General features: G+C 36.8%; 1 protein-coding gene across 1 annotated transcript; it reads right to left on the reverse strand.

Annotated features, from left to right (window-relative positions):
- Nucleotides 1–15,210: 15,210 nt before the first annotated feature.
- Nucleotides 15,211–16,626, reverse strand: LOC137735929 (uncharacterized). The gene has a single exon (XM_068475281.1). It carries the CDS (start codon nucleotides 16,624–16,626, stop codon nucleotides 15,211–15,213), a length of 1,416 nt encoding a protein of 471 aa, XP_068331382.1.
- Between the last annotated feature and the right edge of the window lie 2,773 nt (nucleotides 16,627–19,399).

Genomic DNA, 19,399 nt, shown 5'->3' on the forward strand with positions numbered 1-19,399 from the left:
CTAATTTTTCTAACAATCTATATAGCAATTAGACCCCAATTTTTCCAACAATCTTAAGACAAGTTTAAGGTTTATTTGCTATATGTTGGCGAGATAGAATTTTCTATGTTCTTCCTTGCATCCAATGTTGTTATGCCTATTGATTACAATGGTACTGCCTATATATCATATATTAATTGACTACTCGAAGACATATATATTGTGAAGCGGTGCATTTGCTTGTCTAATGAATCGTATTCTTATCATACTATTGATTGGTATTCGCATTTCATATATAAATCATGATTCATGATTATGAGATTAATCTCGGTGCATGCTGACAAAGTAATTATTTACTTGTCTCTTCGTTTGACAAACCAATTTTAGATATTATATCATGTGGCAATTTTGATTTGTCACTGGAATTTGCATAGTTTCTTTTGCCTGCTTATTGCTATGTGTTTTTTCTGACTAGTCACACAATTGGTTTATGTGTTTTAAATATGATTGGTATATGTATATGTCAATGCATTATTAGATACTTTAAACCCAGGTTATGCACACTAGTTGTAGACAAATTTATGACCGAAATGACCGTTTGAGGAACCACTGAAACCATGCACATAGGTTGCTTTGTGGTAATTTATAGCATATATGTTAATTTATGTTATGTTTCAGTGATTCCAATCAGTTATACTAAAAGCATATGTAGATAACTTCCCAACAACAAGGTTATTCAAGAGCGTGGTTCATGCAGAGTCTGGAGACTCATACCTGTTCATGCAAAAAGTATATATTTGTATATACTGACGATCAATCGTTGGACTGGTACATTTGCGTCAAGGCCCATATGAAGTGGCATGATTGTAGATGATATGAAACTATATCTCTACATATGCATTACTTGGCGGAAGGGCGATATGCTAGAAATGCATGACTATTTTTATAACCGTCATGACAACAAATATATGACTTTGAATTGCTACTGAGGCTTACTGAATATTTATGTTGTACCTTTCAACTGATTTGGATGATGAGGAATTATAATCCCATCCCAACATACTAGATCATGGTTTCTTAACCATTGTGTCTTTTGAAAAGTGGTTTCTTATTGGAAATCAACGGGGCTAGGATTGGACTCTAGTGTTTAATATTCCCATGTTATAGTATGGTCAGTTTTATGCACACACTGAAATGACGTGTCGGTTAAAGCTACATGACGTCATATGTAATGGATTCATATCAGTACATGAAAGAGTTCTTTTTAGAAAAAGGAGATGTGCTGAATTAGAGAAGTTTGGCATTTGAAATATGCCAAATGCCATTTGATTTTTTTAATAAAGGGAAGAAATTTTAGATCATGTTTGGTCTGATAATTAGAAGCCTAATTAAGGAGACGAGTGACTCGGTAAGGGCCTAAGTGAGGCTTAAGGGCCTATGAAGATAGATGAGAGAAATTTATCTACATAAATTTTCAATTTCATTTAAGTATGATAAATGAATTATTGATGGCAATTGAAAAGTAACCACAATGTAACGGAATTGTGGGGGTGGCTTAGCTATCTTTGAGAAATGATATATACTAGAGAAGAAAGAAAAAGTAATTTGCTTCTAGAAAGAGATAAAGATTATCTCTTATAATGGTAATTTTAAGGTATTTGAATGGTTGGAGATCTTCTAACAAAATACCTCAAATGTGGGGGAGTTTACTCAAGTATTAGCAAATTACTTACCAAGTCCGAATGTTTGTTTGGAGGACTTAACGTTAGAAAACAACTACTCTCGAATGAAATATAATTTCATAAATGGAAGTGCACATCATAAGAGATAGTCATCAACCTAGTGGATCCAATTAATTAAAGGTTTAACTAGAGAGTAAGTTGTATCATCGAGGGGAATGGGTTAAAAGCCTCCGTCTTAAGAATCACCATAATGGCAACCCAACCTAGCTGACTGGAGATCCCAAGATCTAGGTTCAAAGGGACAACCGAATTGTGGATGATTCAATGGGAGCATTGCGGAGATAATCTCCTACCCATATTCTATGATGAAACAGTGCTATCTGCAGCGTATTTAGGATAAGCGTTGCTTTTAATGATTCCTATACTTGGAAATAACAAGTGGGGTATTGCAGGATACTCTTAATGGGAATTCACCTATCTTGAGTGAGGAATGGGGCCGTTCCTGTGAGAATTTTTTGAAGGGCTTAGTTCTCTAAAAGCACTCATGAGAAACCAAGAATTGTTCAGGGCCAAAATGAACACAATCGAGCAACCACGGGGTGTCTGGAAGGGTATTGTGTGATTACTATTGTCTTGGTTTATACAAATGGCTGAGTAGTTCAAGACATCGCGTTCACTGATTAGCCAAGTAAATCCAATAGAAATTCACTATGGAAGGTTCAAAGCCAAAAGCCACCTATCCCAATGCAATACTTTTCCTATTGAATTCTCTCTGTAGTGTCTGCATTGTCATTTGCATGGTATTGAGTCAATTTTCAATCATGTGGGGGATTGTTGGAAAATTTAATAATAATATTGTTATATTAAATTTATTAATTGAATGGAAATTAGAAAGTGGAGCCTTTTGCTAGAAAGATATGTCTAGTTAAATGAAGTGTTGCAACTTTTGACTCTTCATGAATAGTCACATGTTTTCCAAAGAGGCATCTCACATTCTATAAATAGGGAAACCCCTTATAATCATTGATCATACATAAATATAGTGCATTAAATATTAGAGAGTCTCATTGAGTCCATATGAGAGAGTTTTCAACACAATTGTAGTTCATGGAGCTTTGTGATTTGGAGTGCTACTATTACAAGGACGTGGTCATTGTGTCTTGGGAGATATGCGCCGAACAATCATGAGTACCGTAGTGGGGCGTAAACTTGTCTTAAGGACAAAGTGTCCAACACTTGCCACGACCGTATTTTTAGGTTTTTCTAATCCATTATATCATGTTCATTTAACATTGCTTACTCATGTGCATGTATTATTATGATATATAATTGCATGAATTATTTCTTAAATTTTTATGTGATTTAATGTAGCAATTAGACCCTATTTTTCCAACACTTCACCAATCTGAGATTCGTTCACGTGGATACTAGTAGAGGGCTAACATTTGGGTGCCTCAACCATATTGAATTTGTCCGCATTCGAAATATAAAGGTTGGAATTCCAAACATCATATAAGTTTATGCATGTGTTCTTAATTTATTTTGTATAAACATAAGCACATTGATTAACCAATATCGTATGTATTAATTAAATATGATTAAACATAATCCAACATTCCATTGACCATGGTTATTTATGCTTACATTGTTCCGCCACGCTTCCACATACGTGTACTAAAATAGTCCATAACCCAACAGTGGTATCAGACGCATGGTTAATCGACAAAATATGCATCATTTGTTATTGAGATGTGTTTTTTGTTACATATTTTCATTTGCACGAACTTTAATAGATGTTTTTACTTATTGTGTTGTTATAAATTTATTATAAAAGTTAACCGGCTAATGTAGTGTCTATTTGTCCCATGGGTACCAGGCATTCGAGCCGCCATGTGCCTTTTTGGAAGCATGGTGTCCTACCACCTAGACATACTCAGCCCATGGTGGTAGAAAGCCGACTCCTCTTGGATGCTGGTACGTCAACGCTTTTACTAGCAAGGATCTTCAAGACTACTTGCACCAGTACAAAAATATGTTTGCGCGACGCAGGAAATTTCATTGCGCAAAGTATATTAGTGTGACGTTAAATACAAAACATTGCACAAACGGCCTTTATGCGACGACACTTTACGCAACGGAGGCATGTGTGGCGCAACGGCCATTTGCGCGATGTTTTGTGCGTCATGCAAGATTTGGCGCCAAAGCAAGAATGCTTTATCGCTTTTTTTCCCAACTTTGCACCACGCATGTACACCTACGTCGTGCAAAACAAATTTGCACGACGTTTTGTGCGTCGTGCAAGATTTTGGAGCCAAACCAAGAAAGCAAAGCTGTTTTGTGCGACGTAGGTGGCGTCGCACAAAGTCGACAACTTTTTTTTTTTTTCTGAAATAACCACACACAGGGGCCTTTTTCTTCACACTCAACCTCTCTCTTTCAAACTCTCTATCTCTCTCAACCCTCACCATCTTCACCTTCAGGTATTGTATTTATTTGATTAATTAATTAACTATTTATTGATTACATTTATGTTTGGATTTTTTTTATTTTTGTGTATTTATGTTTTTCTTTAATTATCTTTGTCAATGCTTATTTTTAACAAGTTGAGTTTTGGTTTTGAACAATTGAATGAGTAGAATGAATGACCAGGAGTATGAAGAATTTTAATAGGTTTTGGGAAACAAAAGCTAAGAAACTGCAAACTGCTAAGTTAACTTGATCTAATTTAAGGATAGATTGATGTGTGCTCAAAAATGGATAGATTTCATTTCTCACCAAATTGGGAGGAAGAAACTAGAATGTTAGAGATTTAGAGAAGCTGGTTTACAACTTTGTCAAACCATTGTTCTATTACATGGTTAGTAATCATTTTAGGTGTAGTCTCTACCCTTTACGATTTAGAATACGTGGTCTCATCATATAGGTTCTTAGAAAATAATTTTAAGGCAGGAGTGGAAGGGGTAAACAAGAAGTTAAAACTGTGGAACTAGAAATTTTGGGTGATGTCAATATGGAATTGTCCCATTTTTGGGTTTAGAAGGATTAATAGCTTGTATCATTTTTATTTAGTTTCATTAATTATTTTGATTTAATTTATTTGTATGCACATATTTTTGTACATCAAATACAAAATTGTTTTGTGTTTTACGAAGTTAATACTACTTAACTTCGTACACTTTTTTCAAGAAAAGCTTAGTTTTCCGTTTGAGAATTAGTTGGATTTCGTGTATGGATGCGAAAGCATGACTGCGGTCCAATTAATTCTTGAATTGTCCCATTTTTTGGAAAGTTTGGGAATGCATAGTTATGTGTTGTAGTTTGCGGTTCACGGATTAGGTTTCGATAGTGGAAATTTTGGTAACATTTCTTGATGTTCTTCGAGTACACGGTGGATATTATGTATTTACGGCATGCACTTGAAGAACTGCAAGGAGATGCTGCTAAAATTAGCCCACGTTGAAATTTAATCCATTGGAATCATAAATTACGGCACATAACTGTGCATTCTTGAATAGGATAGGGCCCTTATCGGAGGAATAAGGTGACAAGACAATAGTTGAAGTTGTTGTAGTTCTTGTACTTTTGTTGGGATTGCAGACAAAATGGACAGACAGTGGATACATAATCATAATAGATGTGATGTTGAGTACTTGGATGGAATTGATGAGTTCATTGAATTCGAAACTAGACACAACCTAGGTTCAACTCATATTCGATGTCTGTGTAGAAGGTGTAACAACTCAATGTGGGAGACATTCGAAAACGTTCGATTTCATTTAGTAAGAAATGGGATGATGGAGACCTATACTACTTGGTATCATCATAGAGAACGATTAGACCAAGCTTCGTCTTCATACGTGACATGTGTAGACACTATTGAATCTAATGTGGAGCCTGGTGAACAAGTTATGAATATTCTAAATGACGTTTATCTATATGCCTCGAGAAACACCAATCAGGAAAGGGGAGATGACGTCGTCCAACCATGGACAGTGAAGCATTCAAAAACTATGAAAAACTATTGAAAAATGCCAAACAAGAATTATATCCGGGTTGCGAGAACTTGTCGGTGCTCACAGCAATTGTGGAGTTGATGCATGGCAAGATCGAGTTTCGTTTGTCGAACAAGTGTTTTGATTACTTTTTGGGAGTTATGAAGAGGATGCTTCCAAAGGAGGATTGCTTACCTGAAGATCATAAAAGTGCCCAAAAAGTGTTGAAGGGTCTCGGATTGGGGTATGAAAAAATTCACGCATGTGTAAATATTTGTATATTGTTCTATAAGAAGAACAAACAGTTGGATAAATGCTCTATCTGCAATGAGCCGAGGTTTAAAATGACATCACATAATAGAAAGACCAAGATTCCACAAAAAGTAATGTGTTATCTTCCATTGAAGCCTAGGTTGCAACGATTGTACATGTCAATGCATACCGCAATGGACATGAGATGGGATAAAGAAGGACGGGTAAATGATGATGTTATAAGCCATCCTGCAAATGGAGAGGCATGGAAAGAATTCGATCGGATGTACCCTGATTTTGCAACTGACCCATGCAACGTTAGATTGGGACTTTCACTGATGGATTTAATCTGTTCGGGGTTTCAAACCAAATCCACAGCACTTGGCCGGTCGTCGTGTTTCCTTATAATTTGCCACCTTGGAAGTGCATGAAAAAAGAAAACATGATGTTGACTCTATTAATTACCAAAGATCCAGGAAAGTCCATTGATGTTTATTTGCAGCAGTTGGTTGATGAGCTAAAAGATTTATAGGAAAACAGTGTTCATACATACAATAAGTATACTAGGTAGATGTCTAGCATACGAGCGGCAGTGATGTGGACAGTAAACAATTTTCTTGCATATGCAATGGTTTCTAGATGGATGACTAAGGGTTATTTGCCATGTCCAATATGAAAGGAGAATGTAACATCGTCTTGGCAAGCGAGAAAAGTTTGTTATCTTGGTCATCGTAGATGGCTCCCTTGGGATAACGAGTGGCGTCAAAACAATAAAGCCTTCCACGACATAAAAGAGACTTGGCCAAGACCAAGAGAATGGTCCGGAGATGAGATTTTGGATCAGTTAAACCGTTTCGAATTTGGTCATTTTGGCAAAGGGGTCAATACGCCCAGACCAACTACATATCTGAACTGGACGCACAAGAGTATGTTATTTGAGCTCCGTACTGGTCTAAGTTAAAATTGAGACACAACCTCGATGTTATGTATATTGAGAAAAATGTGTTTGATACTTTGGTCGGGACAATTGTAGACATTGAAGGGAAAACGAAGGACATGATTGAAGATTGCCTTAATTTGGAACGAATGGGCATTACGTCATCCTTGTGGATGAAGAGAGTCAGTTGAACATTGAAGAAAGGCCATCCTTTTTTAACAGTTAAGCCGAATGGGAAGAAAGAGTTTTTCAACTTTATTTCTTCTATAAAGTTTCCAGATGGGTATGCTTGTAATATCTCGCATTGCGTGAATGTGCAAGGGTGTGAATTTTCAAACATGAAGAGTCATGACTGTCATGTGATACTCCAACGCCTTCTTCCGGTTAGCATTTGACACTTATTGCCTCTTAATGCGGTGAAACCAATTGTGTTGTTGTCGAGATTTTTTTCGCAGTTGACTGCAAGGTGTTTGCGGAAGTCGGATGTTAAACAATTGCAGGACGACATTGTGAATGTCTTATGCAAGTTCAAATAGATATTTCCCCTAGCTTTCTTTACAAGTATGATTGACTTGATGATTGACTTGCCAAATAAGGCATTACTTGCGGGACCAGTGAACTATCGATGGATGTATCCAATTGAAAAGTACTTAATTAAGCGTCTATATATATATATATATATATATATATATATATATATATATATAACAGATTCATGATCAACAAACGCTTTGAATAATTTGTAGCATACCTTTTATTTGTGCAAATATCTTGGTGAGTTGAAAAAGTGTGTCCGAAACAGGGCAAAGCCCGAAGCATCACTTATGGAGAAATGGGTCGCATATGAGTCACTTACTTTTTGTGCAATGTATCATCAAGATGTTGAGACAACTTTCAATCATCCTCAACGCAATACTGACGGTGGTGTTAGAAAAGAGAAATGGTCTGTTTTTGACCAAATTGCGTGACCATTCGGCGATCCTGTAAAAGGCGAATCGTTTACCAAAAATGACATGGAGGTAGCACATTGCTTCATACTCGACAATTGTGATGAGGCTTTGCCATACCTTGAAGAAAGTTGATGAAGCGGGAACATCGTTCACATTTCTATGCCAAGAAGCACCATGAGTTGTTTCCTTCATGATTTCATGCATATGTAAGTTGCTTGTGATTTGAATAGAGCATATTTTCCAACTTGTTCATGCGCGTCTTTAAATTTGGTTACACTAATAGGTTAACTTTTTGTATATGTTATATTAGATGAACAAATTGAAGGAATTGAATTCATCCTCTTACGATGAAGAATTATATAACTTGGCGAGAGGACCGCTTCACGTTGAATTGTTCTCAGGTTGTCATGTCAACAGGATCAAGTTCTTGGGGGCAACACGTGATGACAAGTCGTCTACTCAAAATAGTGGTGTCCATGTCCCGGGTGCGGGCGACAGTGAAGATATTGATTTTTATGGCAAACTAACTAGTGTAGTACAATTGCTTTACAAAGATAGGTGTCAAGTAATACTGTTTAAGTATCTTTGGTTTGATACAAACCCAAATAACTGAAAAAGTGTTAAGCGAGACCATGGTTTACTATCAGTAAACACTACGAGACATTAATACGATGAAGACCTATACATTTTGGCAACTATGGCGAAACAAATATTCTATCTATACGACCCTAAAGCCGGCAATGGTTGGAAAGTTGTTCAGAAGATTGATCAAAGAGGGCTATATGATATTCTGGAACTAGATCATGATGATAATGACGACAACATCGCTGACCAACAGTTATCATCTTCGATAGAAATTGGTGAAGAAACACTCCAGGATACTAATATTGTCTAAGAACCGTTTGATATACCTAGAGTTTCTGAATTTGAAATATCAGTTGACCTTGGTGATCTACCTCAATACAATGCACCGGAAGAGGCAAACGAAGATAAGGACGAATGGGAATCCAGAAATGATAGTAGTGAGGATGAGGATTAATATAAACTTATATTAATATAAAACAAATATAAAACAAATATAAAACATAACGAGATTTATTATTGTAGTTTGGATGAGGATTAATATAAACTTATAAGGGAAAAAGTAGGAGGCTGAGGGTTTAACACCGCTTCGCATCTACCCACACTAATATTCCCAACAAATCGTTGTTTTATGATAGCAGTAAGTTTTACCTTTTATGTTTTATGTTAGCTTTCTATTTGTTTTACTCTTAGTTGCATTTGATAATTGTGTTATTTTGATGCTGAAATTTCAAAAAACTGTGAAAATATTCCACAGTTAGGATAGACTGTAAGTTAGTCTCTTAATCACTGGTGAAACTGCCATGAAGAATATGAAGATTCAACTTTCGAAACTAAAATTTCCATCTTGGCTCAATATCATAGTTTGAGATATGGAATTAATGTTGTAGTTTGAAGGGTTTTGGCTTCTTAAGGCACTGCCCTATGTGATTGTATGTTGTAGTGCTAGTATAAGTCTCTCTAGTCTGTTTTTCTCCCTACATGGTTGAAGCCGGCTCTCTAATAACAACTTCAGTTGAATTAAACTATATTTTTCGAATAAGAGAAAAGCAGAAAATGTTGGTTCAACTATCTGCTGCTACTCTTAATACTATTAGAAAATAGCTATGTTTCCTTTATCCTATATATCCTTTGTAGGTCATGTCTCCATTAGCCAAGGATCGAGGCTATCTCAGTGAAATGTATTTCCTTCATTTTCTTTTGATTCTTCATGTTTCTATTTTTCTTCACCATGAGCAAGATCTTTCAGGGTATGCATAGTAACTTTGTTTAATTTTAACACTTACAGGGCATTGCTCTGGAACCTACTATGACACCAAGGATTGTGCCTGAGACCTCTTTCGGTCCCATTCATCCCCTTCCTACCAAGGTATCTTCAATTCCTACAACAAATGAAAATAAGGGAGTTAGTATTACCAGATCTCATGAGGTTCATGGAAAATCTATTACAGATGGAACATCTTTAACCGCTGGGAAAAGTGCAAATCTGTCTCTTGGTGATGTAAGTTTTATGTGCTTACACAAGTTGGAAGAAAGCATGTACTAAATGTAAGGTATGTCTTCTTTGATGGCTGCTGTTTTTCTTCTTTTTTTTTTTTTTTTTTAAATATCAATACCCCATTTATTTCTTTCTAGACTGTACTAAAAACATAAAGATATGATGCTCGTTGCTTCCCATCTTTTCTTCCAAAAATATGTTAGGAGTGGATACTTTGAAGCTTGTTGCCTCTTATGATTCTCTTCTTAGGCTGCGAGTGGATACTTTGAAGTTTGTTTTTACTATGTTAACTATGCATGGTTCTTAAATTGTAACATAACATAAATTGCCTTTCGTGTTACTAACCCTTTTTAAATGCAAGCATGTACTGACATTTTACTACTTATAAGAAAACAAAAAGTTGAGAGTGATGGGGCAGCATATCGTTTTACAATGAATAAACAATTAAATAAGTAGTTGGCTTTGGAATGGGCGTGCTCTTATGAAGGAAAAAGTAAGGCTCACTAGAGAAACAAACTTTGAGGTGACAAAATCTGGTGACCCTTACTTTTCCCTTCATAAGAGCACGCCCATTCCAAAGCCAACTACTTATTTAATTGCTTATTCATTGTAGGACTATATGTTGCCCCATCACTCTCAACTTTTTGTTTTCTTATAAGTAGTAAAATATCAGTACATGCTTGCATTAAAAAAGGGTTAGTAATAGGAAAGGCAATTTCTGTTGTGTTACAATTTAAGAACCATGCATAGTTAACATAGTAGAAACAAACTTCAAAGTATCCACTCGCAACCTAAGAAGAGAATCATAAGAGGCCACAAACTTCAAAGTATCCACTCCTAACATATTTTTGGAAGAAAAGATGGGAAGCAACGACCATCATATCTTTATGTTTTTAGTATAGTCTAGAAAGAAATAAATGGGGTATTGATACTTAAAAAAAAAAAAACAAAAGAAAAACAACAGCCATAAAAGAAGACGACATACTTTACGTTTAGTACATGCTTTCTTCTAGCATGTGTAAGCACATAAAACTTACATGACCAAGAGACAGATTTACACTTTTCCCAGCAGTTGAAGATGTTCCATCTGTAATAGATTTTCCATGAACCTCATGAGATTTGGTAATACTAACTCCCTTATTTTCATTTGTTGTAGGAATTGAAGATACCTTGGTAAGAAAAGGATGAATGGGACCGAAAGAGGTCTCAGGCACAATCCTTGGTGTCATAGTAGGTTCTAGAGCAGTGCCCTGTAAGTGTTAAAATTAAACAAAGTTACCATGCATACCCTGAAAGATCTTGCTCATGGTGAAGAAAAACACAAACAAGAAGAATCAACACAAAATGAAGGAAATACATTTTCACTCAGATGGCCTCGGTCCTCGGCTAATGGAGATACGACCTACAAAGGATATATAACATAAAGGAAACATAGCTATTTTCTAATAGTATTGAGAGTAACAGCAGATAGTTGAACCAACATTTTCTGTTTTTCTCTTATTCGAAAAATATAGTTTACTACAACTGAAGTTGTTATTAGAGAGCTGGCTTCAACCATGTAGGGAGAAAAACAGACTAGAGAGACTGATACTAGCACTACAACATACAATCGCATAGGGCAGCACCATAAGAAGCCAAAACCCTTCAAACTCCAATATTAATTCCATATCTCAAACTAGGATATCGAGCCGAGATGGAAATCTTAGTTTCAAAAGTTGAATCTTCAGATTCTTCATGGCAGTTTCACCAGTGATTAAGAGACTAACCTACAGTCTATCCTAAATGTGGAATATTTTCACAGTTTTTTGAAATTTCAGCATCAAAATCACGCAATTATCAAATGCAACTAAGAGTAAAACAAATAGAAAGCTAACATAAAACAAAAAACTTACTGCTATCATAAAACGACGATTTGTTGGGAATATTAGTGTGCGTAGATGCAAAGCGGTGTTAAACCCTCAGCCTGCTGCTTTTTCCCTTATAAGTTTATATTTATCCTTATCCGAACTACAATAATAAATCTTGCTATCCTCACTACTATCATTTTCGGATTCCCATTCGTCCTCATCTTCGTTTGCCTCTTTCGGTGCATTGTATTAAGCCAGATCACCAAGGTCAATTGATATTTCGAATTTAGGTACTCCAAGTATGTCAAATGGTTCTTGGACAATATTAGTATCCCGAAGTGTTTCTTCACCAATTTCAATAGAAGATGATAACTATTGGTCAGGGACGTTGTCATCATTATCATCATGATCTAGTTCTGGAATATCATAGAGCCCTCTTCGATCAATCTTCTGAACAACTTTCCAACCATTGCCTACTTTAAGGTCGTATAGATAGAATATTTGTTTCGCCATAGTTGCCAAAATTTATGGGTCTTCATCGTACCAATGCCTCGTAGTGTTTACTGATAGTAAACCATGGTCTTGCTTAACACTCGTTCGGTTATGTGGGTTTGTATCGAACCAAAGATACTTAAACAGTATCTCTTGACACCACAATTGTACTATACTAGTTAGTTTGTCATAAAAATCAATATCTTCACTGTTGCCTGCACCCGGGACATGGACACCACTATTTTGAGTAGACGACTTGTCATCATGTGTTGCCCCCAAGAACTTGATCCCGTTGACATGAGAACCTGAGAACAATTCAACGTGAAGCGATCCTCTCACCAAGTTATATAATTCTTCATCATTAGAGGGTGAATTCAATTCCTTCAATTTGTTCGTCTAATAAAACATATACAAAAAGTTAACCTATTAGTGTAACCAAATTTAAAGACGGGCATGAACAAGTTGGAAAATATGCTCTATTCAAATCACATGCAACTTACATGTGCGTGAAACCATGAAGGAAACAAGTCACGGTGCTTCTTGGCATATAAATGTGAAGGATGTTCCCGCTTCATCAACTTTTCATGCTCTTCAATGTATGGCAAAGCCTCATCACAATTGTTGAGTATGAACCAATGTGCTACCTCCATGTCATTTTTGGTAAACGATTTGCCTTTTACAAGATCGTCAATGGTCGCGCCATGTGGGCAAAAACATACAGTTTCTCTTTTCTGACACCACCGTCATTATTGCATTGAGGACGATTGAAAGTTGTCTCAACATCTTGAAGATGCATTGCACAAAAAGTAAGTGACTCATATGTGACCCATGCCTCCACAAGTGATCCTTCGGGCTTTGCCTTGTTTCGGACACATTTTTTCAACTCACCAAGATCTGCCCAAATAAAAGGTATGCTACAAATTAGTTGATAGGAGCATATTCATGCGACTTAAATGGCTTGTTCTCGTACATTTACGTTATGTTTCTTTAGTTATTTTAGTCCTTTATGCTTCTTTTGTGTGTTTTCAGGATCATAAGATGTGTTTGTCGAAAGGATGCATTTTGGAGTAGTTTGGGGCATTAAATGGATTGCATATGCTTAACGCCAAGTAGATGGACGAAATTGAAGACCAAATTATCATCACCACCTATCATACAATTATACACTTATCATCACCACATATCATTCACTTATCACCACATATCATTCATTTATCACTTAACATATCATTCATTTATCACTTAACATATCATTCACTTATCACCACATATCATTCACTTATCACTTATCATACTCATAATCATCTACACATTTCAACCATTTAAACACATGCATTTCAACTCACATGCACACCCACCTCTTTCCACCTAATCCACATGTTTTCCCAACAATATAATTGAGCCAACACATGCACCCATCACCCAACACACCCTTTGCCGTCCAAAACACATTCAATTCCAGCATTCCACATGCATTTCCAACCTAGCATTCCTTTCATAAAACAGCCACATGCACACTCAATCAATCAACCCATCTTTGCCGTGCATAACCCACATTTAATTCCAGCATTCCACATGCATTTCCAACCTAACAAACAGCCACATGCACTCTTTAAACAAACTCAAACATGCAGCCACAGAAATTCCTCTCTTTGCCGTGCACTCTCCATCACAATTCCAGCTTTCCAACCTAGCCACATTCACATGCATTCACTCATAATCATTCACCAAACTTGCAGCCACATTTCCACCTATTCCTAGCTGTCATGTTCCCTCTCATTTACCTATAAATAAGCATGCATTGCAGCCACAATTCATTGATTCCATTCACAACACAACTCACAACACAAACACTTCCTTGCCGTGCACATCCCCTTCCATTTCTGCACCATTTCTTCTCCTCCATTGCAGCCACTCCAACCATTCCCCACTCCATTCCACATCCACCTAAAGCCCTAAACATCTCCTTAGACCTTGTGCTACAACAACGAGGAAGAAAAGAGTGCCTAAACGTTCATACAATTCAAGTTTGAGTTGTTGGAATGTTTAGGTGTTTCTTTGATTTCAAAGTTATGAGGAACTAAACCCCCTTTAGCTAGGGGGTGATTCGAAACTATGTTTATATTTGCAATATGAATTGATTAACTTTCGTTGGAATTTCATAAGTTATGGATTCAATTTGTTTAACCGTTTGATTGATAACTTATTTATGAATGTTTATTAAGAATGCGCGCTTAATTTTCATGCATGAATATGACGCTAGAATATAAGTGAGTTTCACCTAATAGTTACGAACTTATATTCACAAGTAGTGGAGGTTGCTTATAAACAATTGCGTTAAACGAATTCTTGGCATAAGTTTCATGCGTATTCCATAGTAACGAATGCCTCGTCAACACTTATAGTTTTCATAATGCTTAATGATCTTTGATTGTATCTTTATTGTGCTTTTCACGTAAAGGACTTTTGGAGAATGTTGTGAATTGCGTTGCGCAAACCCATCCAATTCATTAACTTAAGGAAAACTTGACGGTTAATTTAAGCGGACCTAATTGACCCGGGGCGTTGAGTTTCATAATTTATCGAAAGACCAACTGAGAATCAATCTTGTATGCAAGTGTAACATGTGTGGAGAAGAACCCCTTGGTTATTTCATCATCCATATTTTCATCAAATTCATATTTACGTTTTGCCTTTAATTACAATTTGTGCATTTTAGTTAATTTTCGTCAAATCAAACCCCCCCCCCCTTTACTTTCTTGTTCTTTAATGCTTAGAATCTGTTTAGTTTATGTTTTAAAGTATTTTTGAATTCTTTGAGTCTAGTATAGTGTTTTAGATTGTGTTTTTACGTTATTGAGTCAAATCCAAGTGATTAACAATCCCTCCTAATCCCCGGTCCAGAACGATCCCTACTTACATCATTACTACAATTGTCAAAAAGAGGGTTTAATTTGTGTGCGTATAAATCTCGCATCATTAGTCAAAGCATTCGTTGATCATGAATCTGTTATACATATATATAGACGCTTAATTAAGTACCTTTCTATTGGATACATCCATCGACAGTTCACTGATCCAGTAAGCAATGCCTCATTTGGCAAGTGAATCATACTTGTAAAGAAAGCTAGGGGAAATATTTGTTCGAACTTGCATAAGACATTCACAATGTCATCCTGCAATTGTTTAACATCCAACTTCCGCAAACACCTTGCAGTTAACAATGAAAAAAATCTGTACAACACGATTGGTTTCACCACATCAAGAGGCAATAAGTGTCGAGTACCAACCGGAAGAAGGCATTGGAGTATCACATGATAGTCATGACTCTTCATGTTTGAAAATTTACACCCCTGCACGTTCACGCAACGCGAGATATTACAAGCATACCCATCTGGAAACTTTACAGAAGAAATAAAGTTGAAATACTTTTTCTTCCCATTCGGCTTAACTGTAAAAAAAGGATGGCCTTTCTTCAATGTACCACCGACTCTCTTCATCCACAAGGATGACCTAATGCCCATTCGTTCCAAATCGAGGCGAGCTGCAATCGTGTCCTTCGTTTTTCCTTCAATGTCTAGAATCGTCCCGAACAAAGTATCAAACACATTTTTCTCAATATGCATAACATCGAGTTTGTGTCTCAATTTTAACTTAGACCAGTACGGGAGCTCAAATAACATACTCTTGTGCGTCCAATTCAGATGTGTAGTTGGTCTGGGCTTATTGACCCCTTTGCCAAAATGACCAAATTCCAAACGGTTTAATTGATCCAAAATCTCATCTCCGGACAATTCTCTTGCTCTTGGCCAAGTCTCTTTTGTGCCATGGAAGGCCTTATTGTTCTGACGCCACTCGTTGCCCCAAGGGAGCCATCTACGATGACCAAGATAACAAACTTTTATCGCATGCCAAGACAATGTTACTTCCTCCTTGCCTATTGGACATGCCAAATAACCCTTGGTCATCCACCCAGAAACCATTGCATACACGGGAAAATTGTTTACTGTCCACATCACTTCTGCTCGCATGGTGAACATTTGTCCAGTATAGTTATGGTATGTACGAACATTGTTTTTCCATAAATCTTTTAGCTCATCAACCAACGGCCACAAATAAACATCAATGGACTTTCCTGGATCTTTGGTAATTAATAGAGTCAACATCATGTGCATCCGATCGAATTTGACGTTGCACGGGTCAGCTGTAATATCAGGGTACATCCGATCGAATTCTTTCCATGCCTCTCCATCAACAGGATGGCTCATAACATCATCATTTACCCATCCTTCTCTATGCCATCTCATGTCTGTTGCAGTATGCATCGACATGTACAATCGTTGCAACCTAGGCTTCAATGGAAGATAATGCATTACTTTTTGTGGAATCTTGGTCCTTCTGTTCTGTGATGTCATTTTAACCGTCGGCTCATTGTAGATAGGGCATTTATCCAACTGTTTGTTCTCCTTATAGAACAATATACAAATATTTACACATGCGTGAATTTTTTCATACCCTAATCTGAGACCCTTCAACACTTTTTAGGCAGTTTTATGATCTTCAGGTAAGCAATTCTCCTTTGGAAGCATCATCTGCATAACTCCCAAAAAGGAATCAAAACACTTGTTTGACAAACGAAACTTGATCATGCCATGCATCAAACAATTGTTGTGAGCACCGAAAAGTTCTCGCAACCCGAATATAATTCTTGCTTTGCATTTGTCAATAGTTTTTCATAGTTTTTGAATGCCTCGCTGTCCATGGTTGGATGACCATCATCTTCCCCTTCCTGATTGGTGTTGCTTGAGGCGTATGGATAAAAGTCATTTAGAATATTCATAACTTGTTCACTAGGCTCCACTTAGATTCAACAGTCACCACTCGTGTCACGTATGAATACGAAGCTTGGTCTAATCGTTCTCCATGATGATACCAAGTAGTATACGTCTCCATCGTCCCATTTCTTACTAAATGAAATCGAACATTTTTGAATGTCTCCCACATTGAGTTGTTACACCTCCTACACGGACATCAGATATGAGTTGCACCTAGGTTGTGTCTATTTGCGAATTCAATGAACTCATCTATTCCATCCAAGTACTCAACATCACATCTATTATGATTATGTATCCACTGTTTGTCCATTTTGTCAGCAATCGCAATAAAAGTACAAGAATTACAACAACTTCCAACTATTGTCTTGTCACCTTATTCCTCCGGTAAGGGCCCTATCCCATTCAAGAATGCACAGTTATGTGCCGTAATTTACGATTCCAATGGATGAATTTTCGACGTGGGATAATTTCGACAACATCTCCATACAATTCTTCAAGTGCACGCCGTAGATACTTAATATCCACCGTGTACTCGAAGAACATTAGGAAATGTTACCAAAATTTCCACTATTGAAACCTAATCCGTGAAACGCAAACTACAACACATAACTATGCATTCCCAAACTATCCAAAAAATGGGACAATTCAAGAATTAATTGGACCGCAGTCATGCTTTTGCATTCATACACGAAATCCAACTAATTCTCAAACGGAAAACTAAGCTTTTCTTGAAAAAAGTGTGCGAAGTTAAGTAGTATTAACTTCATTTAACACAAAACAATTTTGTACTTGATGTACAAAAATATATGTGTCCAAATAAATTAAATCACAATAATTAATGAAACTAAATAAAATAGATACAAACTATTAATCCTTCTAAACAAAAGAATGGGACGATTCCATATTGACATCACCCAAAATTTCTATGTTCCACAGTTTTAACTTCTTGTTGACCCCTTCTACTCTTGCCTTAAAATTATTTTTTAAGGACCTATATGATGAGACCACGTATTCTAAATCGTAAAGTGTAGAGACTACACCTAAAATGATTACTAACCATGTAATAGAACGGTGGTTTGACAAAGCTGTAAATTGGCTTCTTCTCTAAATCTCTAACATTCTAGTTTCCTCCTCCCAATTTGGTGAGAAATGAAATCTATCCATTTTTTAGCACACATCAATCTATCCCTAAATTAGATCAAGTTAACTGAGCAATTTGCAATTTCTGAGCTTTTGTTTCCCTAAACCTATCAAAATCCTTCATACTCCTAGTCATTCTGTGACATCCCACATCGCCCAGGGGTGTGATCCTTAAATGTATATTCCCATCCCTACCTAGCACGAGGCCTTTTGGGAGCTCACTGACTTTGGGTTCCATGGGAACTCCGAAGTTAAGCGAGTAGCGCACGAGAGCACTCCCAGGATGGGTGACCCATCGGGAAATTCTCGTGTGAGTTCCCAGAAACAAAACCATGAGGGCGTGGTCGGGGCCCAAAGCGGACAATATCGTGCTACGGTGGTGGAGCGGGCCTGGGAAGTGGTCCCCCCCGGGCCGGGATGTGACACATTCATTCTACTCGTTCAATTGTTCAAAACCAAAACTCAACTTGTTAAAAATAAGCATTGACAAAGATAATTAAAGAAAAACATAAATACACAAAAATAAAAAAAATTCAAAGATAAATGTAATCAATAAATAGTTAATAATTAATCAAATAAATACAATACTTGAAGGTGAAGATGGTAAGAGAGATAGAGAGTCTGAAATAGAAAGGTTGAGTGTGAAGAAAAAGGCCCCTATGTGTGGTTATTTCAGAAAAAAAAAAGTCATTAACTTTGCACGACGCCACCTACGTCGCGCAAAGTTGGGAAAAAAAGTGGTAAAGCATTCTTGTTTTGGTGCCAAAATCTTGCACGACGCGCAAAACGTCGTGCAAACGGCCTTTGTGTGACAACACTTTGTGTCGCACAAAGTTGGGAAAAAAAGCGGTAAAGCATTCTTGCTTTGGCACCAAAATCTTGCACGATGCTAAATACAAAACGTCACGCAAACGGCCTTTGCGCGACGAAGGTTCACCTACGTCGCACAAAACAGCTTTGTGCGACACATGCCTTCATCGCGCAAAGGCCATTTGCACAACGTTTTGTGTTTAGCATTGCGCAAACAGACTTTGCACAACGAAATTTCCTACATTGTGCAAGTTTCCATCACGCAAACATGCTTTTGTACTAGTGTAAATAGCGAAGTCAAACACGTAAAACTGAAATCGCCACTTTATTCTCAGAATACTCTCTAGTTAATATTTTTTTCTCAAACTCTCTCTTTGATTTTGGCATTGAAAGCTCTTTTGCA

Source organism: Pyrus communis, chromosome 6 (genome assembly GCF_963583255.1).
Source record: "Pyrus communis chromosome 6, drPyrComm1.1, whole genome shotgun sequence".
NCBI classification, from domain to species: Eukaryota; Viridiplantae; Streptophyta; class Magnoliopsida; order Rosales; family Rosaceae; genus Pyrus; species Pyrus communis.